At 43.4% G+C, this 25436-nt stretch overlaps 5 protein-coding genes across 6 annotated transcripts in view; 1 reads left to right on the plus strand and 4 right to left on the minus strand.

Annotated features, from left to right (window-relative positions):
- The window catches only part of lrrc75a (leucine rich repeat containing 75A), a 19646-nt gene extending 17430 nt beyond the window's left edge, over positions 1-2216 (minus strand). The window contains exons 1-2 of the mRNA XM_062553030.1: positions 1481-2216; positions 804-1263 (exon numbers count right to left, since the gene is read on the minus strand). Of these exons, the coding sequence (XP_062409014.1) occupies positions 804-1049 (246 nt within the window). The 5' untranslated portion in view covers positions 1050-1263; positions 1481-2216. The remainder of the gene's footprint in view (positions 1-803; positions 1264-1480) is intronic.
- A 3464-nt stretch (positions 2217-5680) lies between these two features.
- Positions 5681-11348, minus strand: poldip2 (polymerase (DNA-directed), delta interacting protein 2). 2 transcript variants are annotated; one of them, XM_062553256.1, is made up of 11 exons: positions 11034-11348; positions 9714-9795; positions 9247-9344; positions 9019-9118; positions 8809-8884; positions 8153-8260; positions 7924-8060; positions 7721-7747; positions 7371-7496; positions 7190-7269; positions 5681-6567 (listed from the first exon to the last, which is right to left on the minus strand). In XM_062553256.1, the coding sequence occupies exons 1-11, from the start codon at positions 11213-11215 to the stop codon at positions 6453-6455; spliced, it is 1131 nt and encodes a 376-aa protein (XP_062409240.1). In that variant the 5' UTR covers positions 11216-11348; the 3' UTR covers positions 5681-6452. The 2 variants fall into 2 exon arrangements, with proteins under 2 accessions (XP_062409240.1, XP_062409241.1); XM_062553257.1 differs by having other exon boundaries at positions 9714-9789; positions 11034-11347.
- On the plus strand, positions 11341-14489 carry tmem199 (transmembrane protein 199). Its single transcript, XM_062553259.1, has 7 exons — positions 11341-11820; positions 12155-12358; positions 12462-12535; positions 12668-12757; positions 12851-12893; positions 13038-13150; positions 13322-14489. Exons 2-7 carry the CDS (start codon positions 12178-12180, stop codon positions 13415-13417), a joined length of 597 nt encoding a protein of 198 aa, XP_062409243.1. The 5' UTR covers positions 11341-11820; positions 12155-12177; the 3' UTR covers positions 13418-14489.
- Positions 14490-14605: 116 nt separating this feature from the next.
- On the minus strand, positions 14606-16392 carry LOC134100191 (homeobox protein SEBOX-like). Its single transcript, XM_062553258.1, has 3 exons — positions 16281-16392; positions 15888-16084; positions 14606-15790 (listed from the first exon to the last, which is right to left on the minus strand). Exons 1-3 carry the CDS (start codon positions 16321-16323, stop codon positions 15185-15187), a joined length of 846 nt encoding a protein of 281 aa, XP_062409242.1. The 5' UTR covers positions 16324-16392; the 3' UTR covers positions 14606-15184.
- Positions 16393-16761: 369 nt separating this feature from the next.
- The window catches only part of smtnl (smoothelin, like), a 16984-nt gene continuing 8309 nt past the window's right edge, over positions 16762-25436 (minus strand). The window contains exons 2-9 of the mRNA XM_062553260.1: positions 22238-22319; positions 21856-22119; positions 21637-21699; positions 21436-21502; positions 20854-20997; positions 20587-20710; positions 19695-19846; positions 16762-17543 (exon numbers count right to left, since the gene is read on the minus strand). Coding sequence (XP_062409244.1) covers positions 17417-17543; positions 19695-19846; positions 20587-20710; positions 20854-20997; positions 21436-21502; positions 21637-21699; positions 21856-22119; positions 22238-22319 — 1023 coding nt within the window. The 3' untranslated portion in view covers positions 16762-17416. The remainder of the gene's footprint in view (positions 17544-19694; positions 19847-20586; positions 20711-20853; positions 20998-21435; positions 21503-21636; positions 21700-21855; positions 22120-22237; positions 22320-25436) is intronic.

Here is a 25436-nt window from a genome sequence, read left to right on the forward strand (position 1 = left end):
CTGGGCATCTGTGCCAGCCGTCCAGAGAACCAGAGGATGGAGCGTGCACACACACACACACACACACACACACACACACACACACACAGCATTCTGGGTTAAAGATGCAGCAATCAGACATGGGAACTCTCTGCCAGTCTATTAAGTCACTGAGATGACCTAATGGCAGTTTATCCCTCACCGTTTAGCCCCAATCCATGAGAACGAGGAGGCCTTTTAAACATGACTGGCCATTCACTGGGGCGACCCCCTCTCAGAGAGGCTTTCTATTCTTTGACCTCTGCATCAGTGTTCCTCATACTTGCCCTCTAGTCCCTGTGGAACAGAGGCCCACAATGTCACTGGCAGTGAGGGTCTGATCACATTACAGGCGAGAGTGGACCAGCCTCTGGGGAGGGAGAATTGCACCTCTGTATCAGCATTTTTAGTGGTCAAGGTGGGGCTCAGTGAGGCATCTTATCAGCAATTGTCATCATCGTGCTTTGAACATGTCATGTCTGGGGATTTGATTCTCAAATGGTAAGGAAAACAATATCTCACTTGCAAAGCTAGTATCTGAAACAAAAGAGAGAGAGGGAGAAACATGCACTCCTTTTCTTACCAGACTATCATGGCATTGTTGATGCATACTCTGAAAGTGTGCATGCAATCACAATATTTCCACTGAAAAACTAAAAGACTAAGTGACAGCTCCAAAGGGAGCTTAATGAGACAAGAGGTTGACGGATGCTGAGTGGGAGGGGTTTCAGACAGACACACAGGGAGAGAAAGCTATGGATTGGTTTGCACCAGCACCACCATACCTGTCGGAGTGTCTTCAGCATCTCTGTTGCCTCGTCTTGTTTTCCTTGCTTTGCCATCAGCATCATCTCCTGAATCATCCCGATACGTCGCTGGTAAGGAGGAGGGGTCCCGCCTCGGCTGAGTCGGTCCCCTGACCTTAACATGAACGAGGCAAATAAATCGTTTCGCTCCTTTGTCGGTGTCCGTTTCCAACCGTGATGAGGGCTCGGGCCAGCCTCAGCCCCCTTTGTCTGTTTTGCTCCCATGCTTTGTGTCAGTATACACTGCAAGCTCTTCCAAGACTCATGCTAACTTGTCATTACTAACGGTAACGCCCATTTATGAATTGATCATATTATCATTTAGTATGAAAGTCATTCACATTTGCCGACTGCCAGAAAAGGTTAGAGCCAGGAAAAAAACTCCAGAGCTGAACTTGATGAATGAGGCATCACTCCTGACCGCCGCATGTAGCAATGTCTGTAAAGAAGATAAACACAAACCTCTAGGACATTTTTTCCAAACCTGAGGCTAGCCTATACACCTACAGGCGTTCACACAGCTATCGCAAATAGGTCTTGCGTCAATTGACGGGGAAAATTGGGTATACGCCCATAACCGCCCCGACTCTTTGTGAGCTAGAAGTTTTGGTAAGTTATTCTTCTGTCGAAGCAAATTAATAACAGTGACTACATACCTTGAAGAGACAGGTCATGCCGACATTAAACCGCGATATCCTACCATACAGGGCTATGGGATATCTGGTAGAATGGTGGAATCTGGAATCTTTCAAAAAATATCAACTATGTTATCGGCTACGTCACGCTGTCGAAGATGCGATTTAGGTGCTGATTTAACTTCAGTTGCACAGGCACCTCCGACGAATATTTCTGCAGCCTGGCCGCAGACGAGGGGGAAACAAAACAATCACATCACTTCAGCAGATATGTGGAAACTCTGGCTGCGCAATTAAAACACCAACTTCCCTGCATAACATGGAGTTCCACATTCTAAAAAAGCGCGGGTCTCCTTGTGATGAAATTAATTGCAAAAAAAAAACCCCAACAACCCTGAACTCCCTGTTCTGAACCAGTTATTTCTTTTATCAGGTGTTCCTTGAGAAATCCGCACGTTTTGTCTCTGCGGCAATGGGCTAGAAGAAATGGAGGTAACAGGGAAAGAGGTCTGCCAATGTTTACATCGTCCTTATTGCTTTACACTTGCCATTCTGTACTCAGGGTTTGTCCAATCATCCGCACAGACTTCGATTGTTTATCAGTCCTGCGGCTCACTCCAACATTAATGGATGTAATCCTTGGCGTTTCGTTTCTCCTTCAAGCAGCGAATCCGCAGTCACCCATGCTAGGCTTGTGTACCCAGGGTAATGATCTCATTAGGGTATCCTTGTGCACCACTTGAAAGACTGGAAAAGATCCGAGACTGCGCTGTAAGTGTTACCCGATGAAAGTGAATTTTATAGGAAACGCTGGACCAAAACGATGCGTAAAGAGCACGAGCGTGTGCGCTTTTCTGCGCACCGCCAAGGGAGGGGTTTGACCAACCGCAACATCTTTAGGTCCTCAGTTAAGATGTCCGGACAGACTGTTCTCGGTCTGTTGTCCCGTTTGTTGACACAAGTGGACCTTCTGATTACAGAATAGTCTAAAATAAATCTAGAAAGGCAAACGTCAATGACAGAGGCTAAAAGGCAAATAGATTTGCGTATTTTTGGCAAAAAAATAGGAAAGATAGACAGACCTGAGCATTTAAAGCTACATGTTCAATTAGGCTAGATTGACACAACTTCTCAAATAACATACCTGAAAAGTCATAATGTCAACATCATTAAACCTGCTAGAGATTAAAGTCATCAGTTCGGTATTTGTAATGATTTGTAGTGAGTCATGCATATTTGCCTAGTGTTGATTGCCGTCTCGGCATCACACTGACATCTAGCGCTTGAAATGAGGAAAGCTATTCCACAGCACCACTGATGAGGATTGAATGTGTGAAAACGCTACTTTAGATACTCTAGTAGTCTCTGTACGACATGAATGCATCACGAATGCATGTTGATTCGACCAAGGGTCCAGATAGAGTTGCAATTTTGTCCGTTTTCCCTCCCTCCCTCCATTCTCTCTGTCCTTCTGTCCTAACCTCTCCTAACTATTTTTGTGAAAGAAACGAGATATGATGGAGGAATGAAGGAGAGACAAATATGAGAGAGGAGATGTCCTGCTCACTCACGCATTTATCTTTAAGATACGTCAATTAGCTACTGATGCAGCGCATCACCTCTATGTTAGAATAATCAGACTTGCAAATTGCAGAGAATGAACTTATACCAAAAATATAATTTGCACATAGACTCTCCCCACTTATTGACCCTGATCGTTGGGCTGATAAGCATAGCAATTGTGCATGTTATGACTTATGTTATGACTGTTATGAGTTTCCACATATCACCTACACACTCTAGGTTTAATTTTAGACGTGGAGCCATTTTGTATCTGACCTCTGGGGGTCAATGACATCATCATAAAATGTTACCCCATTATTCTCCATCACAACAATGTAGCCTACAGTTACCTCCATAAGTATTGGAACACATGTTAAAGTTGACTATAAAGAGGAATATGAAATCATCTTTAGGAAATCTGAATGCCTTAATCCCCTTGGGAATCAATAAAGTATCTATCTATCTATCTATCTATCTATCTATCTATCTATCTATCTATCTAAAAAATGAGGAAATATCCAACCTTTAAGGGCATCAATTTTCTTTTGGAATGAATAATGTATCGTAAATAAATGAATATTTCCCTAAAATACAGGGGTCATGGGTATCGGAACTCTTATGTAAACCCTATAATAAAATTCCCTTGGCCTTTTGGAATCAAAATAGCCCCACATCATCGCATACCCTTTATTATCCCAGCCAAGGGAACTTTATTAGGGAGCATAGTATCCTGGATCCATGAAATAACTGGCCTTAAAATATAAAATTAAATAAAAATCTTATGTGTTTCAATACTTATGGAGGTAGCTGTAGAAATATGCAGTTTTAATCCAATAGAAATGCTTGTTTTGGCTTTGTTGCCCAGATGCCACACTCTTCCTGGAACACCACTTTGGCCATTCCAGGTGGAAATGTAACATAGCAACCAGACAACTTATGTTAAGCCTTTTTGCAAAGACATTTTTCTCACAACTTGTAATAACTACATGGGAAGACAATATCATTGAAAAGAATATGTAACAAATGAGCATGTCAGTGACCACATTCACTGCAGGTTTGCATGATTCTATTAAAATAACTTATTATTGTAAATGATTATTATTATTATACAAACATTATTACTACTGTATAAAGTAGCTTATCAAGCACTGTATCTTAATCAATATTTTACACATTTGTGAGTAGGCTAGGCCTGGCCTATAAGACATTGGATGCATAACCTCATGTACTGTATAAACTGTTTAAACACCAAAGACCTAATTTTCATAGACTATGTAATAAATAACCCATAGATAGTAACTATGTTTCAATGGCCAAGTATCTCTTTGAGTTAGCTAAATTAGGAGATTAATTACACAATTAAAATTGCACTCAAGACCTGGCGATAAAAGTACAACCAAGCAAAGCTACAGTGACGGCGTAAGTCACAAAAAACGGTGAGGAAAGCTGTGCCCATGTGCCAGTGGTCCATTTTTTTGGTGGAACATTGTCAAATTTGGCATAATTGCATAATTTTGTGAGGGCCACCAAGTATCGCTAGTAACTGTCATTGTACAATGTCCAAGTCCAAGTTACAAGAACATGAAAAATAACTATTTTTGACCACATGCTACGTTGTGATTGTTAGTAGACAGAATGCTGAGATGGTTGAACAATGTGGGAGTCTGCAAAAGTGCTTTGAATGGCAGGTGTTGAAAAGAGGTTGCTGCAGTGGTCTTTGACTTGTATTATTATGCACGAATGAAGCAGCGGTCATGTAGGTTTGGTCAGGTTTTTTTCTTCAGTAAATTTCTGTCAATAATTCCCAGGACACTGAAAGACCGGGCTGCATGAAACTTGGTGGGCATTGTAGCCCCACAAGGATGACATGGAACTTCATTTTGATCCGTTGCCAACCCGCTGCAACCGGCCCCCCAAAAGGTAGGCCAGACAGTTTTCTGTGAATATCTGGAGAACCGTAGGGCCCTGGATGACAGACTTTTTTCCTATGTGGTAAGAACTGTTTTTTCCCACAGATGTCTTGGAGTAATTTTGACCACATCAACCCATCCCATATGCACTCATTTGAGGTATAGTGCCACCTAGTTAGATGAAGCATTGCACAGAATTTGAAGAGCAGGATCATTACGACACCCTCTGAATGCATGCCAATTGTCATGATTCCGTTCATGGGAGGCCATATCAGCTAGTCTGGCTGTCACCATACTAAGCTCAATCTTTTAAGATTGAACATTAGTATGGGGAGTCTGCACTTTATTTCTACTGCACGAGAGGCGTGCTCTCACGGAGGAGGGGCGGGACTGTCGAGCATCTCTCAAATCATGACTCCATACGCTTGGATAATCCTTCAACCAGTCAGACCAACAATCCAGTGCATCTTTTGGATAAGATAGTTTGTGATTGGAGCCAAAGGTTCTGGCAGGGAACAGAGGAGATAGATGTGCAGGTTTCCAGCCTGAGCTGCTGAGCAGCCTACATATCAGCTACGCACACACACACTCATTCATTCATGCATGCTAGCACACACACGCACTATACACGTACGTGCATACACATACATATACACACACACACACACGTGCACACACACACAAACATGCATGCAAGCAAGCACGTACACACACACACACACACAACCAGAAACTGGAAACATTTGCGCTATTTTCAAAATGCATGTTTTATTTTTTTGCCTTTACAACCTTATTATTTACAGTACATTGAGGACATATTCAGGTGTTCATTTATTCAAATTAAGTTCCAATTAAAAAAAAAAAAAAAAAGATTCCTTGCAAAGTGGCAAGAAAGTCTCCCAAGAAACAACTACACTGGAGGACATGGTAACTCACACCCATCACTGTGCAGCGGTCACTCACACCCAAACCAACCTGTTGGTTCTGCATTCTACATTCTGTGGGTAAAGGATCTCCAAAACATAACCGCTCAGAACATCAGGATTTCACAAAAAAATATATATTATAAAGCTTCAGCTGGGATCAGTCTGCTATCCTGACCGGTATAAATAAAAACTGAGGGACCACCAAGAATTCTGGCTTTTCATTCGCAAAATTGCTATGGCTGCCCAAAGGCCCAGATCTGACCAGTGTGCTTCATCTTCCAAACCTCTTCAAGCTCATCCTGACCATCAGGACTTCAGCTAAATGTCACGTAAGCTGGAACCTCAGCGACTGCACAAACTTCCCCACTTTGTTCTTTTTAAAAGCGTCAATGTGCGATAAGCCATGGCTAACAGTGCTGGCTAAGAGTTATGTCACCGTTGAAAATCTTGAAACAAATCAGATTACTTAAAGATCAAGGGCAAGCGCTGCGACATCTGATAACACTGAATCCCCACTGGAGCAACAGATAAAGGAGAGATGCTTGCAGGACTACTGTTGGCTGCAGGTGTGGTGCTGTGTGTGCAGGGGCTGGGTCAGAAAGAGTAACCAGCAGGGGGCGCCTTGTCGTCCTTGTTGCTCTCCAGGGAGAAGGGTGGAATGCGCACGTCAAAGTGGGAGCCATCTGTCCTCTCGATGCGGAATGTCCCCCTGTGCACAACACAGCCAAAACCAGGCACTTAGCGAATACTCATTTCATACTCTCTCCACATTATGTCCCTGCGCATCAAGGTCCTAAGTGATTTGTGACCTGTCGATGGTCAGGTGGGTTGGTCATAGTTTTGAGAATGCAGCTTGCCTGGGCTTTTATGATCCAATGGGAGCAAACCAAGAGAACAGTCCCAAAACGTTAAAGACCCACCCACATGATGCCAGTCTAAACACATGCAGGCATTCAAAGTATGTACCCTAAACAATGAGCTAAATCAAATATGTTCTCCACAATGGTGAACGCTATTTGATGAAAGCTAGAGAAACAAATTGCACACATACCACACAATTTCAGCACAACATCACATTCAAGGTTGTCAGGGTCAGTCAAGGTTGATACAACACATACGCTTACTTTTCGTGTTTGGCATATCAAAAAAACATTCAAAGAGTTTTGTCCAGTTTATTACTTAATTCCTAATTCTACTGTTCAGTCCCTGATTTCTGAACTCTTTGACAATTCAACAGTGAAAATTCCGAAACTTCTCCTTTAATCTCCTGGTGAATAAACAGGCCCTTTGAAAACAAACAATCTGGGCATGCCCCCTCCATCATTACTCACCACATGTGACCGCTTGGTGCTTGCAGAGAAACGTGACTGCTATACTGAAAGGCTGGCTGCTCTTTTGACAGCACGGGCTCCTGTAAGGGGAACAGCATAAACACCCGAGTCAGCCTACAGGGCCACATGTGCTTCTCGAGGCGCTTCGAGGCGCTTCACATGTCTTGTCTTGTCTACTCACCCTGCCAACGACTCCTCGTCCCCTGACTGTTTCCAAGGTTCCTGAGAGACTGAAAATCCTCCAGTGTCTCTCTCTCAGCTGGACCACTTCATCGCCCATGTTCTCCAGACGGATACAGTATCTCCACTGGGTCACACACACAGACGCACATGGCCACTTTATTACACTGCCACCGGTACACGCTGTACTATCAGGAATGATAAGGCCTGCAGACCCACAACATGTGCTTAACATTGTGTCAAGGAGATTTGTAATTACCATTTTATTACAGTTATTTACTACCAGAACTATTGAGCACAACCTGATTTAAACAATGAGATCAAAATAATTGGTGGTAAAATAATACTTACCCAATAGACATGTGAATTTTGAGCTTCCTGTGATGAGAGAAAATGAGAAACTGAGACAAACTGAGCCTTACAAAAACATACACACTCATAAACTGCAGAATAGAGATGTAATTTCTGTTGTTGTTGTTATTGCTGCATCTGTTAAGCATATCTGCCCACTTATAAACTCATCGTTCATCTCCCTTTGCTGCAGCTCTCCTCACCCTCATGCCCATGTAGAAAGGAATGACAGTGACGCGGATATTCTCCGTGGTTTCCCGGTGGACGTCTGACAGCTCCAGCCAGGGATGGTTCTTCTCTTGCCACGCCTGCAGGGTGTCTCTCGCACTGAACGGGGGATCTGGGCGAGACATGAAAAGAAGACAACACCATCAGAATCAATCTGTTACAGTATCAGTTCTGTCGATGTCAGAGCGATAAGTAGGTCATTACTTTTGGCTGGGTTGTACATGAGAAAACGCTCAAATAGCTCATGCTGAATGGGGATCTGTTCTGTGGAGTTGTAGGGTAGGATGTCTTCATGACTAACGTAGTCCAGACCTGAAAATCCCAAAAAAGAGATTATCATACAAAGATCTGACATCTGACAGCTGTCTTAACTCCATGACAAAGGGGCACTGAGAGAGAAGGTAGACTAGTGCCAACAGTATTACCAGAAGCCCAAAATTATACAAGCCTACAAAACAGGCTAATCTTATCCCAGCAATTCAAGTTTTTAAATAAGACCATCAGGCTGTTTACTGCACATATCTGTTCTTGCTATTGCCAGCGAACTTCATTCTGCATTATGTCTTATGTTTTGTGTTAGAACATTCACTTATCTACTTTTATCTACTTTTATCCACTTTACCCCACTTTTATCCACTTTCCCTTAACACTTTAACAATGAGCCTTATCAAGAAACAGCAACAAGCAAGCAGTGCATCAGTGAATCTCCTTTTGGGACATGCTTAAATGCCTAACTGGTTAAAGTTGCAGGAATGATTAGCAGAGCCCTTGACCTGTGTGAATAGTCATCAGTGATCAGGGCCAGAAATAGGCGCAGGCTTTGTTACATCACAACAAGCAGCTGTCCTGCTCCGCCTCACCTGGAATGGCATAGAGGGCCCTGCTGTCGTCGTGATTGGCCAGGAACGTCACTGCTTCCGTCTGAGACCGCTGAGACTGTCAGAACCAGTCAAAAATTAGCATTTTAGCACACCAGCTACTCTTTCAGAGGTGTCCTCTTGTGACAATACAATCTGAGCTTCAGTAAGAATTGTGAAGGCAACGAGATAAGAGAGTGCAGAGTAACTCACTATGTGAGGGCAGTCCCGGGTATCGATCAAGACCTGGTAGTATGTGTGTGTTTTGCCCTTCACCTCTTTAGACCCGTGTGATCCAGGGGGGTCTTGCTTGCTGGGGGGCAAAAAAAAGCCTATCAATATTTATGAGGTAAAATAAAGAACATAACTACAACAACTTTTAATACAGTTAACCAATTATATTCAATCAGCAGGGGAATGTAGAGTCACAATCAAAGCTACCTTTCAGAAGTGGGAGGGGTGACATCACGGTCATAAAGACGTGCATGCCAGGGAAATAAAACTATCCCTCTGTAGCCAAACACACTGTGGAGGAAAAGCTGTGGACACAATATAAGTCACACCTTGAAAACAGAACATACCGGTATACAAGTACACAAAACAATGTTTATGCTGCCCAAATTTAACTTTTGGTCATAAGCTAATAGTTCAGTTGCAGAAATGGACTGCTTAACTCAACAAAGGCAAACCACTTCACCACAACTTAAACAAGTTAGATCTTGAAAGGCAATTCAAAATGTCCTTTATAGTGCATCCTCATCACAGAATTACCTCTACTGACAGCATTCAATGCCCCCCCCCAGTCACTATTCTGAACTGACATTATATGAGAGAGCTCGTAAAAATGTGAAGAGGATAATGTTGTTATCCCTCTGACTTTTCTCAATCTAACTAAAATCACCCCTCACCTGGCCGGTCTCATATTTGCCATGATGTTTCGGGGCCTCAAACACTCCCACAGCTTCCAGAACTTTTCCTTCAGGCCTGTTTCTGCCAAATATGTAACAGTGCATAAGAAACACACAAAACAGGCAACGGCCAATATCTGCAGTAATATAAAGCATCAACAACACCAACGACACTACAGACAGGTAGAGAAATCAATCATGGATAAATGTTGGTGCTGGCAGGCGAATGACAGTGTGGACAGGCAGAATGGCAGATGCCTGACATAACCCCGTTAATGATTACAAACATAGTGGCTTAATATGGCAATACATCAAACTGAATTCCTCCTGAAAAACAAGTCAGAACAAAATGATAGACAAACAAGTGCAGTGCTTTCATGGGGTACAAAGACGATACATACACTACAACAGAGATGACAGGTTCTGGGAATAAAATGGCACAAAATTATATAAAAGGCTGGTTATGTAAAACAGATCCGGAAACATTGGCCTACGCTGAGCATGGGGTGAGCCAGCTGCCAAAACCCAGCCCTCCCCTCCCCCTCCCCCTCCTCCTGCAGGGTGATACACCACTGGCATGTGAGGCCAAAGAAATAGCACCCATTACTTTCAGCCCTGGCACTAGATCTGGAAGCTGTGTTATGTCACAGGCAGCCTGAGCCTCGGAGAGATGAGCACCCATATCACTATGGCCTAATATTGAGCAACACTTAAGGCTGAGATCCAAGTATATTGACTTTGGGTAGAAGACAGACCAACAATTTAAAGCAAAGCAATTAAATCTGTTGGATTTGAAATCATCATGCATTGCAGTAGCGTAACAGCGTATGTTGCAATCACGACTTACAACATAGTGAACACTCCATGGCCCAATACCCTGCTAGTGGAAGGCCACAGCATGGAACAATCGAATAACTTTTAACTCTGCGTTTACATCAACTTTCATGCAATAGTTTAAGTCAGTCACTGAATTCGCCATCTTATCAATTAGTCTTTCTCGCATACAATTTCATTACTTTCAAGCTAGTGTTACTCACACTACAATAAGAACATGAGTACAACGCTAGCTGGCTAGCTCGGGTTATTATAAGGAATTCAAACTCTAGACGGCAACATAAGTTATTAACTTTAACAATGGATGCCCATCTACTGCGGACTTAAATGCAATGGTGTATGAGCTCAAAACTATACAATAATAGTTTATATATGCAGTGTACGATTTATGGTACAAAGATACAGTAACAATAACTAGCCGACTAACGTTAACGCTATTTCTATAACTCGCATGGCAGGACATGGACGTCGTTAACCAACTCTTACCGTGACGACATGAACCTCGTCTGCTGGAAGTTGAACAAGCCACAGGACGAACATTGCAAGCGGAGTCTATTTAGTTCAAGTCCAGTGTTATATTCAATCACACTAAGTATTCTGAGCGCACGTTTCCTATTACATTTACTAACAGTTGACAACAAACCGCGGCGAATGGCACACGCAGCCATCTTTCCTCAGGATAGTTGTACACGCAGACTCACATGAACGTCATTTAAGTGCGAGGAAAATTAACTTTTGTATAAAACTCTGCCGTGCATCAGTTAGGATGTTATAGAAATGACCATGCTAGTTAGTCCACGATGCGCAACAATCTCGCGTGGTGACGTTACAATTTTTATTATATCCCTGAGAAAAATATTATTATTTTTAAAACGTAAAATATGGCCATGCTCAACGAAATTAGTTTAAATATTTTGAAATATTACGCATGTGTGAATACTTATACATTAAAAATACCTTAACAATCTTGTAAATATATTTTTTGAAAAACGGAAGTAATCTTACGTCACACATCACAAGGTAAACAACATATCACCAGCTAGCAAGTTAGCTCATCCGTCGAATGAGAGAAGTGTCTACTGGTCTGTACATAATCATCACTTCATATGGACATTAGTTGTTACAGAATTTGACTTAGAAGAATAATACGTGTTGACAAGTGTCACATCTACATCTCTGTTTTGTGGATGATCTCTGTATCAATATTGTACCACTCAAACGGCAAGCTAACTTTGGAGTGGCAAGCTGAGTTAGCTGCTAATATTCATTCGAGGTGAGTTATGGATCAAACATTTTATGTACAACCAGAGAGCTCAGTGGCTGTGGGCGAAATGTCTTTATGTATTTACCCTCTCGTTGTTTTGTTTGTGAGCTTGTTTGCTGCTTCATGGTTCGTTTAACGTCAACTAACGTTGACCTAACAGTATGGAAGCTGATGTTAACGTTAGCTGTGAATTAAGCTTTATTTGCCTGTTTAGTTTGATTTGTTGACATGTCCTGTGAAACTGTGGTAAGCAAAATCGAGTTTAGAAGTATTCAGGCTACACAATTATATATGACATTGAAGTATTTTGTCCATTTCATTCATTGCTATTTTACCATTGCAGTCTGGTGTAGCTCACAACAGAGAATGGCGTCATCTTTCGTTGTTGGAGACAAATTCAGGGAGAAGGTGAAGGAACTGTTGGATACAGAACCCTCAGTTCCCGGAGACTTGCTCGAAGAATTGGAGCCCATACTTGATGGAGAGGGGGAGTCTAGTATACGTTTTAAAACCGTGAGAAAACTCAACACCTACCTTCAAAATAATGGTGAGGGGCAAACACAATATTGTTGCATGGCAGATGTTAACAAGGCCTAGATCTAACTCATGTGGAGTTTCCCCATACTATTTATGCTGTCAACTTATTACAGGGCACCCAGTCTACCTTCACGAACTACTGGAAGACAGCATACTATTCTTACCAGAGTACAAAAAGCCTCCACGGGTAAGTAACGCTGTTTCAAAATTAAGCTGTCTATACCAGACGAAAAGCTTCCGTAGTACAAGTTGATACTGTCAAGAACACATGTGGTGTCAGGAGCCAAACATGCTAAATTAAGCCCTTATTCCCCTACAGAATCCTGAGTTGGTGGCTCGTCTGGAGAAGATAAAAGCAAAGCTTGCCAATGAAGAATACAATCGGATGACAAGAAATGTGAACACTCAAGTAAATGGCAGTCATTTTGTCAAGACCATCCTCTCAAAGTTATGTGTGAGTAATTCAAGATTGTTTGATTTTGTGTGCTTCTTTGTCATTTAGGAAATTAGCCGTCATGGAACATTAGCAGACTTTGGGAAGCAAGGTTAGTGTGCCCTGAAGGTTTTTAATGAACATTTCATTAAAAGTTCCTGAGTTCCTCAAATCTTTTTTGAACATGCAAGAGAAGTAGGGCTGCCACTGATTTGTGTTGGGGCCTTCTTTGTGCTTCCTCATTCTCCATTTTTAGTGCGTTCGGCAAAAACAGCAGTTCTGACAGTCTTCAACTTCCTGGTTACGGTGGTTGCAGCATTCGCCTGCGCTTACATCGGCAGCCAGTACATCTTCACAGAAACAGCAGCTGTAAGAATCCCTTTATTCAATTATTTATTTTTCCCATTCTGAATTTTGGATATCTGATCAGATAGACCTGACATTCCCAGTAGGCTTATTTGTTTACAATGTGTCTATCTGCAATCGGAAAATGATTTCTGAATCAATAGTAAGGTGTCCTGTTCAAACTTTTATCCACAGCGTGTGATTTCAGCAGTGATCGCAGCCTCTGTTGTGGGTCTGGCAGAGCTTTATGTTCTGGTACGGACTATGGAGGGAGATTTGGGAGAGCCATGATATCCCCCCAACCCTACTACAGTTTATGACGTTTCATTCCAATAGGAATATTTGCCTCTATGGAACCTTAAAAGCATCTGCTGTTTGATGCTTTTATGTTTCAAACTGAACATTATGAATGAGGAAACTGGAAAATCAAGTATGTTATAGCAACAAATTAACTACTTGGACCAAATTGTGAACAAGTCTTTGTCTATCTTTATTTATTTTATTTCCTTGTTTGATGTTTTTGTGAAGATTGTGTTATATGTATTTGATTACAATTATTTGCAACCTTTTATCAGTGAATGATACATCAATTTAATTTGTCAATAACATTTTGCTTACTGTCTGTTGAACTACAATCTTAGTTATTTCTATCTTCTGAATCCATAACCTCTTGAAATCCATTGTCCGTAATACATGTAAGAGGTATATTCACTGATATTCACAAGGAATGCACAAAAAGATTGATCATCTTTCAAAAATAAATGTAAATGTGTTAAAAATTCATGTGTTAAATTAAGTGGTATTTTACTATTTTAGTGTCATGTTGATAAAGTATGGTGTATATTTGATTATTATTGCAATCCTGTGAATTATGATATTCACAGTGCTGGAAAGTTAAAATAACTTGTTCCAAAATAATTGGACATTCCTGTATTGAAGAAATGTACCACAAAAACAACTGCACTCCCTGGAGTGATTCTTGGTGCATACCGTTTCATTTATGGCTTTTACATAGTGGGAACCCATCCATCCACCACATGAGTAACAGTCCTCTCTTACTCTGAAGCCCATTGAATTGCAGTATGTGTTTGTTTATTATTTGATACAGTATTTATATCGGCTGTGGGTTCTTCCTTTTTGACCATACCAGATGTGTCCGTAATTGTTGTGAGCTGCTGAACGGTGCTAATCTGGTTTGAAAGGTTTTACTTGCAGATGGATTTGGGTGACAAGCAGCAACAACATTCCACTAGCAACATGTAGAGGGGAAAATAGCTATCAAATGATTTTTCTGACAACAGGTGTCCCTTGCCATGATTTGTATTTAATACAACCCTTAAGTAGGGATCTGACATTGTGCCCCCACCTAATCTGAGTCATTTTAATCTTTTTTTTATATATATATATCAATAAATAACAAGTAGTTCTCTAATATCAGCGTAAGATTAAAAGATGTAACTACATCTGGGATATAAAAAAAAGTCTCAAAGAACTGAGATTTGACACCCGGATTAAGGATTGATTGAAAGATTATTTGGTTTTAGAGATGATTATGATATGCATGGTTCACTGTCCAGCAGGCTAGTGAGCCGTGAGACACTGGTCATACCTCTACTGTATTACAGCACAGGAGACCTTAAATCCAGCTTGAATTAAAGAGACGGTAAGCTGATAGTCCTTGAGCTTTGGGTATTTTTAATTTATTTCTTATTTGTCTGACCATCGGCATTCATGGGAAAATATTTTTACTCTGAAAAATAATCATTTCAGTCATGCCAGATATCTGCAAAGACAAAAAAAATCTAATCCGGATATCATGGAACAACTCTACCTCTAACCTTTGCCATGACATGAATCAAGTGAGACAAAAGAATTACATGCATGCATGCAAACCCCTCTGATATAGGCTACATACTGTATTATGCGAGCATGGCTGAGAGCCTCACACCATGTAACACAAACATGCTGATGATTGGTTGGGATAGGATGAGATCTGGATACAACACAGGTGATGCACAAGTCCTTAACTAACTAAAAATACAATGTCAGTAAAAGATACTAGAACTCCATAAAGTTAGTTACAACAGCGGCATTATAGATCAAGTCAGAGATGTATCCCATGGAGGTTTGGGTGCCCACAAGAAGGTGTCCCTGTCCCTTGCTCTCATCCCAGTATGCCTGCGGTGGATGTGGAGGAACAGTCTGGTCCTCTGGAATGTGAGCATATCTGACCTTTGCCTTGGGGACAGAGTGTGCCTTGTGGTGCCAGTATCCTGGGGTGACAGTGCAGGACTGTGCGAATCCATTTGCACTTATCAAGGATGAGTGGCTTTGGTTGCTGTTGCATCCAGAAACTCCAAAAGATTCCAGGTGCATGCTCTGATGGTCATTCTCCCAAGTCAGAATTTCTGGAAAGTTTGGTGCCCTGGAATAAACCTCTTGGACCAAGGGAGAGCTGTGAAGTTTGACCCAGTCTGTGTGGTTTGGCTGTCCTCCAATATGACTTTGATGTGGTCTAGATATGTCATGATTGTTTGAGGAACTAAAGGTGTTGCATAGAAAGGGAGAATCTGAGGTACAACTCACAGAGATACCACTGCTTGGTCCTCTCTTAGTTGGTTTGGTACTTTTAATACTGCGGGCACGTCTGTTTTGGAACCACACCTACGACAGAGATCATTCGTTCAGAATATGACAGTAGCCCAGCGCTACATTTAATTCAGGAATAAGTAATGAAATACAAACAAATAGGTAAGCAAACCTGTATCTTGCTTTCCGGTAAGCGCGTCAACGCGGCCAGTCTTTCTCGCAGAGTGATGTCGGGATATGGTGTCACTGCAAATGCTTTTTCCAGCTCTGTAAGTTGAGCGCGACTGAAGATGGTCCTCTTTCTCTTTCTGTGACCCTCCGGAACGCTCCGCTCAAGTCCGGGCGAAGAGTGTAGGCTTCCATTTACCTCTGACGGACCATCAAAACTTTATTGTTTTTGCAGATTGGAACCACTCACAAGTCACTTCAATTATTGGTTTAATCTTAGTGGCACTACACGTAGACTTTCAATGGCAGACATTCAAAATGCAAAATGCAAAATGCAAAAAAAAAAAAAAAATGCCCTGATAAAAAAAAGATTCTAAAGAAAGTGAATTAGACCTACCTTTGAAAATGTCCCGCTCTGCAAAAAGGTCATTCAAGTTCATCTTTCTCTCTATTTCTTGAGCTAATTCCTGAACAGTATAGGATATTTCCTGATAAACTCTTGTCACCGAGTTGATTGTGATGATTTGTGGTCATCCTCTGCTAACCAACTCTCTTATAGATACCATCATCCCCCACCCCCCACAAGTGCGCGCTGACATAGGTGGTTGTGGTAGTTTTGCGTCCCGTCTGTGCGATTATACACTTTAAATTGGATGAGAAGATTTAGGATTTGCACGTTTCTGTCATTCAGTATCATCTAACAAGGGACTTGTGAAACATACTGTTATGGACGTTAATATTTCCAATTGAGGAATAATCAATATATTGGTACGGTGTTTTTTTTTATTATCATGATGAATTCATGTCTTCATGTTGACTTAAAGGCATGCAACGTGGAACATAACACTCCAAAGAGAAAAGAAACCAAGCACCCCAAATAGATGAAATGTGAAACTAGTAAATTTATTTAAATCTTTTCATTTCATTCGTAAATTCTCCAAAATAACGAAAATAAAACATCACGTTTTACTCTCATCTCCACAGTTATCCTCCCCAACACTCCTCACTGTTAGGCCACCTGGATCAGCTCCAATCACAAAGTCACTTTGTAGGAAGGTTGACTTGGGTATTTATATCAACTGTGGATTCTTAGTTTGAAACTTGAACACATAATGGTGCCAGAGACATAGCCATACCACACATGATGACAAACAGTAGCCTACTAGAGATAAATAAAAACATTCAAACGATGAATAAAAAAAGTGATATGAGCTTTAATTAAAAGAAAAACTAGACGTATCTGGGCTACTGTACAAGACAATCGTATTGCAACGCTCAAAAATGTTTGCAGCCAAACAAGCACTCCATGGCAGTGACTGCGTGTTTGCAACAACGTGCCACCACTGGGCTAACAGCCTTCTGACAGTCTCCACCTCACCAATATCTAAATCTTCCACCTGCAGACGGCCGCTGCTTTCATGTCCATAATCTGTAAGGCACAGTATGATCCACAAGGGGGCAATGCTGTTCTTTTGGTCTCCACTGAATGTCCAAATCGTCAGTGAAAGACTGACTACGAACAGGTCGGTGAGTTCACTCGAACTTGCGCAAGTGATTGTACATGGACTGGACGTATGTGAAGACGCACATGGGGTCTGGCTTGCGGCCCATCACCATCATGTCCTCCACCTCGATGAGACGATCACAGCCGGCCTTCTCCCTGAAACAGCCAAGTGGAGCAGAGAGAGAGAGAGAGAGAGAGAGAGAGAGAGAGAGTGTTCATCCATTTCACGTGTGAAACAATTGAAGGTAAACAACTAACGCACACATTCAGTGCAGTCTTGGAAAGCCTAGGAAAGAGTGAGCCTTAATGTGAACTGAGAAGATGGCAGTGAGTTGATGTGAAATTCTAATATGGGGGGTGGAGTAGAGTGGTGGTGGTGGGTGAGTGGGGAGCCACTTCTTGCTCAACAGACATTCACTGGCATGGCCCTCCAGCCTTAAGTGTGGGGTACAGACAGGGCTGGACTGGGACCAAAAAACGGCCCGGGCATTTTTGGCCATAGTGGCCCACCATGATAATTTACACGATAAAACATATGTGCACACTGTTTTGTTTGTAAAAAATATTTAAGTAAACCGCAGTAGCCTGCATGGAAGCGAGTAGGCTAGCCTACCCTTGCTAAAAAAATATTAATTATTATTATACTCTCTCTCTCTCACACACACACACTAGAGTGACCTTTAAACCAGCAAGGATGAGGTTGTGCACAAAACTCATGCTATTAAATGCTTCACTAAATAAAACCTGCTATAATTTATGTTGAGCATTTGCACAGCTTTAGCCAAAAATTCACCTTGATACTATTTAGTGAAGATGTATAGGCTACACATCCCAAAACATTTTCATTGTTAATTCCATGGGCTATCACCATTCCTGTTTCATTCCATGCGTCTGACTGTATGTCTGTGTGTATGGGTGTCTGCTTGTCGCAAAGAAATGTGATAGTTTGCTTGTTGTACTGCGTCAAGATTGACAACAATTTCGAACAAACGTGACTGTCTTAAGATTTCAGAAGGTTGATGGCGAGCCGACAACTCGTTAATTTAATGGGTATCGCAATTCAAATGCATGCGAGAGGGGCCTACACAGAAACCACAGAAAAAGACGCGCTCACACTATAAAACTTTGTTTTGCTTAACTGGGTGCTGAATCCTACATAGTAGGCAGGTTAATACATCTAAAAGAAGCAAGGGGAAGAAGCAGTCGCGGATTTCAAACTTTTAATTGTTCGTTGTGCGCCCAAAAAGTTCAGCCAACATTTCGGCTAGCCTACTTCTTACCTGCCTCACAGTAGCTATTCTGACCTCCTCCTCAATCTGTCCCTGCTGGGTCACGTCTCTCACCTCTTCCTCCTCCTCCGAATCAATTTGAATAGCTACTCCTTCCTCTGTGTAACTCTGTTGCACACTCGCATGTGCCTCTCTGAAGCCTGCACTCGGTGCTGCTTCTGCACTGCTGCTATATGTCGACGGCCCTGTTTGAACTTGTGGTGGCAAACATTTCTGTAATTTTAGCACATTTTTGCTGCATCCACTTGTAGGCTTTAGCCTTTTATCTCGCAACTTCTCTGTGCCCCCCTTGCGCTTTTGTGGTTTGTCTTCGTACATTTTCATATACGGACGGTCTCAAACTCCGGTCGAACTCCAGTCAAGACGGAGATGAGGCCGGGAGGGAGATAGGGAGGGCCCTGAGATTTCATTGGACTAGCCCAATGTCCATTAAGGCAGTCAACCAATGGGCCGCGATTCGCTACCGTTGTGGCCGTACGCTATATAAATGAGCCTAATATATGTTTTTATTATTATTAAATTGACAGCCTCGGCCCAAATATGCGTCGGCCCACCGGGCATTGCCCGGTATGCCCTATGGCCAGTCCATGCCTGGGTACAGATCTTCCAGACAGAGATGCAGTGGAAAGTGCGTAACTCTACCCGCTGTCCTTCCCTCTGGCATGGGGCATGAGTATGACTGCTGCTCGTGATTTGTGAGGCCTGCTGTGCCTACAGCTAGGAGGGCTTCTGTGAATTATGCCCCTCATTTGTATGGTAATTATTCTCTAAGTCATGAATTCTACCATAGACGGTGCATAGCATACCATAGGCCAATAAATGTGCTGCTTAACTGTAGTCTATACAGTCATCATGGTAATGAAAATGAGAGTATGCCTGTACTATCTTACATTATGTATAGAATTACACTTTCTATAATGAATTGTTGTGTCACATCGATGAAGTTCAGGCATGGTGTAGTTGCCAGGTGTAGTTCAGATAGAAAAGTAAGCTAGTCACATAATGGATATCTACTCACTCTGCAATGCCGAATGCCATCTCAAAGTTGTGTTTGCGGTCAGCAGGTGTCAGCACGTTGTAGTCAAACTCAGTGGGGAAGAAGGAGTGCACAAGGGCACAGAAGGCCATGCCATCACTCCAGCTGGACGAGAAGTTCTGGATATCAATGTTCTGAGGAAGATAAGCATGGTAAGAGATACAGTTGGTGTGATTGACCGTGGGTAAAGCATAGTAAATTACTCAATGCACCAGCAATTTGTTATTTATCATGGAATGTCCTCAGTAAGCATTTTGGTCTGACTAATAGGAAAAAAATACTCAAGGAATTTTAAATGTTTCTGAACCACTTCCCCTGACTAACTGACTTTGGACATGCCTTTCAAACTGTGTAATTTATGACGATTTTGTCCTCACTCTCACTTGGCAAATAAAATCCTCAGCTTGTCAATAAGAAAATCAAAGTTGTCATGTTTGTAGAGGACCTCTCATTCTTCTACCCAATGTTTACATCTCCTTCCCCCTCAACTTTAAATTTGCCTTGACCATGACAGCCCTCTCCTTAACTAAAGCCACATGGAATGTTTGGCAGAGCTACAGGAAAGACTACAGAAGAGAGAGAGAGAGAGAGAGAGAGAGAGAGAGAGAGAGAGAGAGTAGCCAGTGCATGGCGCTATACTTCAGATACACTACACAGACAGGCGAGTTACAGCAGCCGACAGCAAGACAAGGTGCAGCCAATTAGCACATCAACACTGCACGCTGCACTTAATGTTTGCGTTTAAGCTCAGTGAAGTGCGGTGAACCCTGTTCACTGGAGTTGTCCGGTATGGCCATTTTCCATCTCTCTCTTTCTCTCTCTCTGAGATGGACACTCTTTGTTGACGGCAGCGCAGACTGGACGTGTGTCTCACCTGGTATCCGATGGTTTTGGAGCGGCACCACTCCAACAGAATCTGCTTGATGCTGCTGGCACTGGACACACCAAAGCTCTGAGAGCGCTTCAGTTTGGGCTTGGAGTCAACAGGCTTGGGCCGGCTGGTAATGAGAGGAGAGGAGCAGACAGCCCGGAGTTAGACAACGGAGAAGAGGGAAATGACAACCTACAGGAAAACTGACTGTTGAGATCGGCCCCTGTGCTGACAGAATAAACACACGGTGCGGCGCGGAAACGTGAGTACCTGTTATTCTCCGAGTCGAGCCGCTCGAAGATGGAGCGGCGCGCTTGGGCGCCAATGTTCCGTGGCAGTGTCTGTGACCTCACGAGCTCGCGCCTCCGCTCAGGGCCTCGGCCAAAAGGACTGTCCCCGTTTCCATCCAGACCTCTGGGGTTAAGAGGGAACACACATTGTGAGAATCATTTGAGATGGAAAAAGCAAAGGCACAGTTCAGCACAAGGCTTTACTTTCATCAGTTTTAGTTACAGTAATTACACACAGCCTTATGAACTCTGTTAACACACTGAATCAGAGTGCTAAAATTGTTTGATATATTTCATCGTAAACTGACAAGCTGCACAGCTGACAAACTTAACTTATTTCTCGGTCTTCACAACTGACCCAGTCTTGGATGAAAAGTTTGTTTTGGTCACTAAGAATTACAGCCCTCATCAATCTTACTGATGTTTTATAAGCCATTCATAATTGATTTTTCATCGTCTCATCACACATTTCAGAACATGCAGCATTGGGAATATTTGTATGGAACAAGACTGTCTGGGTTGACCGACTGCCAGCTTTCAAACAATTCCTTTTCAGTCTCACCTGTCTGTATTGTGTTGGACAAGTCCTGAATATGTCACTGATTTTGCAGGTGCTGAGGCTGTTCTTTCTGAAAAGCAAAATATAGCAGCTGAGTGAATGGAAGGATTTTATGACATGCAGCATTTTATTATAATAAAATCTCATAATATAAACTAAAAAGGATTTATCATAATTAAGTTAACTGTTGGCTGCATTTCTTACCAGACAACCGAGGGGACCCCATTGTTCTAACTGGACTGGGACTCCACGTCTTCACAGTGGGTGCTGTAACAGGTAAGCACTCAGTCAGAAACACTGTAGTGTTCTGTAGTGTAGTGCACTGATCACACTGTGACAGTGGTATCAAGAGTCAAGAGATCAAGAGTGAAATGCATGTGGGGGGGGGGGGGGGGGCATTTGGGTGAAAAAGGTCTGACTGACCTTGGTGCACTGGTGACTCCATCATTCCTTGTGGCTGATTTTCCATGGCAGCCCGGTCACCGGGAGGCTGCAGATCTGTGATGGCGGGGGGCATCGTCCGCATGGGACTGCCGGGGGAGTCGGGGCTCTTCATGACGGTGGCCCCGGAGGTGTCGGCGGTCTTGGTGGTGGCTGTGATGGGCAGGTGAGGCATGGCCATGTGTGCTGGAGCTCCACGCTCACGGGCAGGCGGGGGACTCTCCCTCTGTGCCACCGGACTGCTCTCTGTTGGGATGGAGAGGGGAGAGACCTGCTTATCAGATGTTGCAGGATGGCCAGAGGGAAAGTCAAAGCTGACAGAAATGTAGAGATAGACTGAGGTACTGGCTGTGAGTGAGGTTACCTGACATTGGTGTGTGTCCATTTTCCAAACCCGCAGTCGTTGGGGCTTGATCTATCTCAATGGGTTCCTCTCGCTCAATGCTCTATGGGAAAACAGATAAACCACAGTGTCACTAGTCTTTATCATCATTCACCTTTAGAGTTTACTTTTGCTTTTGGTGTTAGTGTTGTGTTAAGTTGTGTTTCATTTTTTAGGATTAGTTTGTGTACATGATTCGTGTATAAAGTACCATGTTTCATTCTATTCAAGGATCGCTATCTTTTTCCAGAGATCACTTAAGCTAATTCACAAGTTCTGTTACAAAACTCATCGAGAATTAGAGGAATACACTCATGGCCTAAAAAGGAGTATGCCGAACTCATGGGATCTAATGTGATTATCCAGTAACTTGTGGCAGAAGATGAAAGGGCATCTGTGCTCCAAATCATGGTGCTCGAAATCCGGCTTAGAGACATTCCCAAAAACAAAAGAGGTCAGGACCGGTCCTCTGCCCCTCACCACCAGTCAGTATCAAACCCAGGAGAGCGCCCAGTTACTGGCCCTGGGCAACATATCCCCTTATCATTGTTCATTGCAGCACAGGGGCTTCTTCAAGTCTATTTATATGTTTGCACAAGGCCTCAAGAGCAGTCTGCAAATAGCCCCAAAACACAGAGCCATGTGCTGCTGACAGCCAGGGAGAAAATAGCTTGCTATCAGAGGTGCTGTTGTTGCCATGGAGTGTTTGTTGTGACATCGTTTGGAGGTCCAGCTGCCGTTCCCCAGTCCCCAGCCAACGTGCCTGGCAACACTGGCCACACTTAAAGGTCAGCAGGCGACGGCAGCTGCAGGAGAGTCTCCACTCCACAGTTCACAGACAGGAGCATCATGATCCGGTCAGCCATGATCAAAAAGGTCATGGCATCACAAGAAGAGGCGAAGGCATCTGGTTAATGCATTCAGCATCCTCTGCAATATGATTCCACTGTTTACAGATGAAGTATGCATTCATGAAAGGGTACTCCAAACCACAGATCATGAATAGCCTTTATAATGTCTAATGTAATATGTCTAGAGAATGTGCACTTGTGTTTGCATTCTTTGCATATGCCCTAGCTGGCTGAATGAAAGTGAATACCAGGATGAAAGTAAAGACATTTGTTTGGAGGTTAGTCCATCCTGATCTACTCATGTCTGCATAGATGGATATGTGTGTGTTTGACTTGCCAAGAACATTGCAAGTGACTCTCATAAACACATGTAAATATATACTGTTGAGTATGTATATGCACTATAAACACATAAACACGGAGCAGAGAAAGAATCGCTACAACGCACACATACACACACGTTCATAAATCATACGCAGACACACGGAGTAAGGAAAAGTACATTCCACAGTGTGTGATGCAGTCAGTAAAGGGGCCGCCGAGCGCTGCCAGGTGAGCTCAGGCGAGAGGAATGCTAGCGGAGTGAGCGCTTCAGAGCCGAGCAGGCCGCTAACAGCTGGATGCCCCGCTGGGAGAGCGAGATACGGGGAAGACGGATTTCGCTCCTTTTGACCGTGAAAATGCTGCAGCTCTGTGCACTGTGCACATACTCTGTCTCACACTATCCTTCTCCCTCTTTCTTTCTTTCTCTCTTTCCCTCTGTCTTTCTTTCTCTTTGTCTGGCTGAACACCCAGCTCCTCTCCGGAGTCCTAGTTGGCTGTGGCAACGTTCCCGGGCCTGGAAACGCAGTCATGTGGCGTGCCCCTCTGGAGCTGGGGCGGCAGGCACGTGTCTGTTTTGAGAGCATGCTCACACGCTCACTCACACGCAGTAGCCCACTGATAAGAGTGCTCGTGGGTGACTCCTTTCTCTAGGTCTCAGTTTAGCACCCCTCTCTCTCTCGCTCTCTCTCTCTCTCTCTCTTTCTCTCTCTCTCTCTCTCTCTCTCTCTCTCTCACCCGGTGCTGACTGACGTCTGTGCTGGAGTGCCCTGGCAGGAAATGCACCACTGTAAGGGGGACGTAAATGCCACTTCTCTGTTTATTATGATTAATGAGGCCTAGAAAGGACATGTCACTGCTTTTTATCCGGCCTCTGGAGGAACTGGAGAAGCTGGTGGGGTGGGGGATGAGGGGGGGGGGTGGTGTCCAGACACACCCCACAGACGAGCACGCTCTGCCTCCCGCATAAAAGACCCTCTATCCACCTTCCAGGAACAACAAATCCCCCCGTCCCTGGGAATGCGTCATCAGATTATCAGAGGGGAACAATAAAATATCTGGATGAAAATCGCGAAGCCGAGCAGAAGACGTGGAAAAGCCCCTGGTCTCCGCTCATCCGCCCTGCATGGGATGAGGGGAAAATGAAGTTCCACTGTGTTCCCCTGCTGTGAGGAGGGAAACCAGCGAGGTTATTTCAGAGCGTGTGTGATTGCTTGCAGTCACTCTCTGGCTGGTGGGCAGTAGACTCAGTGAGGTCAGTCTGGGGCACGGTGTTTCGTGAAGGGGGGTGGCGGTGGTGGTGGGGGGTTGTTCCACATAATTAAATACAGAATCATTGTGTTCATCACGCAGTACAAGAAGCTCGGAAGACATAAAGTCCTGCAAAGTCAACAACACTTCCCTTTTTGTGTCAAGGCTGGGAGAATCCTAAGGTTTTGAAATAAAGTAAACAAATGTAGTGTTGTCTTCACAAGGGCACAGCCTAATAATACAACCACTACATTTTGTTTGAAAGCTGTAACCGCCCCAACGTAACTTTGCCCTTAAGCGCCAAGGCTGGAGCTGCCAGACTAGTCAAGGAGGCTTTCATGCAACTCTAAATGTCAGCCTCATCCCATGCGAGTTCTCAGGGCCAGAACATGAATTTTCCCCCTTGGCCACATGCCCTAAAAGTACCGGTGTTCAAACAAGAGGATCGGGATGGATTATCTGAGTGTCAGAGTCTATATGAGTCTGGAACAATGCTGGTTATACGTGGAGTGACACAATGGAGAGCTTAGAGGGGCACATGCTGAAAACAAAGACCCAAATAGAGCCCTGATTAATAAAGCCCATGGGAATTTTTTATCTGATGTGGAAAGAGAGCCTCCACCTCCTCCTCCTCCTCCTTTTCGAGCCACCGTGATGAAAGAAAAACCGTCACTGAGGAAAAACGGGGGAATAACATCGTCCAACAAACGGGAGGGGGGGGGGGTCGGGTCTTGGAAGACACGCCAAGATGGAGGAAG

Source organism: Sardina pilchardus, chromosome 13, assembly GCF_963854185.1.
Source record: "Sardina pilchardus chromosome 13, fSarPil1.1, whole genome shotgun sequence".
In the NCBI taxonomy this organism is placed as follows: Eukaryota; Metazoa; Chordata; class Actinopteri; order Clupeiformes; family Clupeidae; genus Sardina; species Sardina pilchardus.

Coding starts and splice junctions, on each gene's coding strand:
- poldip2 (XM_062553256.1), bottom strand. CDS start 11,215: ATGGCTGCGTGTGCCATTCGCCGCGGTTTGTTGTCAACTGTTAGTAAA. Junction 9,796..11,033: donor ACGAGGTTCATGTCGTCACG/GTAAGAGTTGGT, acceptor CATATTTGGCAG/AAACAGGCCTGAAGGAAAAG. Junction 9,345..9,713: donor GCAAATATGAGACCGGCCAG/GTGAGGGGTGAT, acceptor TTGTGTCCACAG/CTTTTCCTCCACAGTGTGTT.
- tmem199 (XM_062553259.1), top strand. CDS start 12,178: ATGGCGTCATCTTTCGTTGTTGGAGACAAATTCAGGGAGAAGGTGAAG. Junction 12,536..12,667: donor AGTACAAAAAGCCTCCACGG/GTAAGTAACGCT, acceptor ATTCCCCTACAG/AATCCTGAGTTGGTGGCTCG. Junction 12,894..13,037: donor AGCAGACTTTGGGAAGCAAG/GTTAGTGTGCCC, acceptor CTCCATTTTTAG/TGCGTTCGGCAAAAACAGCA.
- LOC134100191 (XM_062553258.1), bottom strand. CDS start 16,323: ATGAACTTGAATGACCTTTTTGCAGAGCGGGACATTTTCAAAG. Junction 16,085..16,280: donor AGAGCGGGACATTTTCAAAG/GTAGGTCTAATT, acceptor ATGGTCCGTCAG/AGGTAAATGGAAGCCTACAC. Junction 15,791..15,887: donor TACCGGAAAGCAAGATACAG/GTTTGCTTACCT, acceptor TCTCTGTCGTAG/GTGTGGTTCCAAAACAGACG.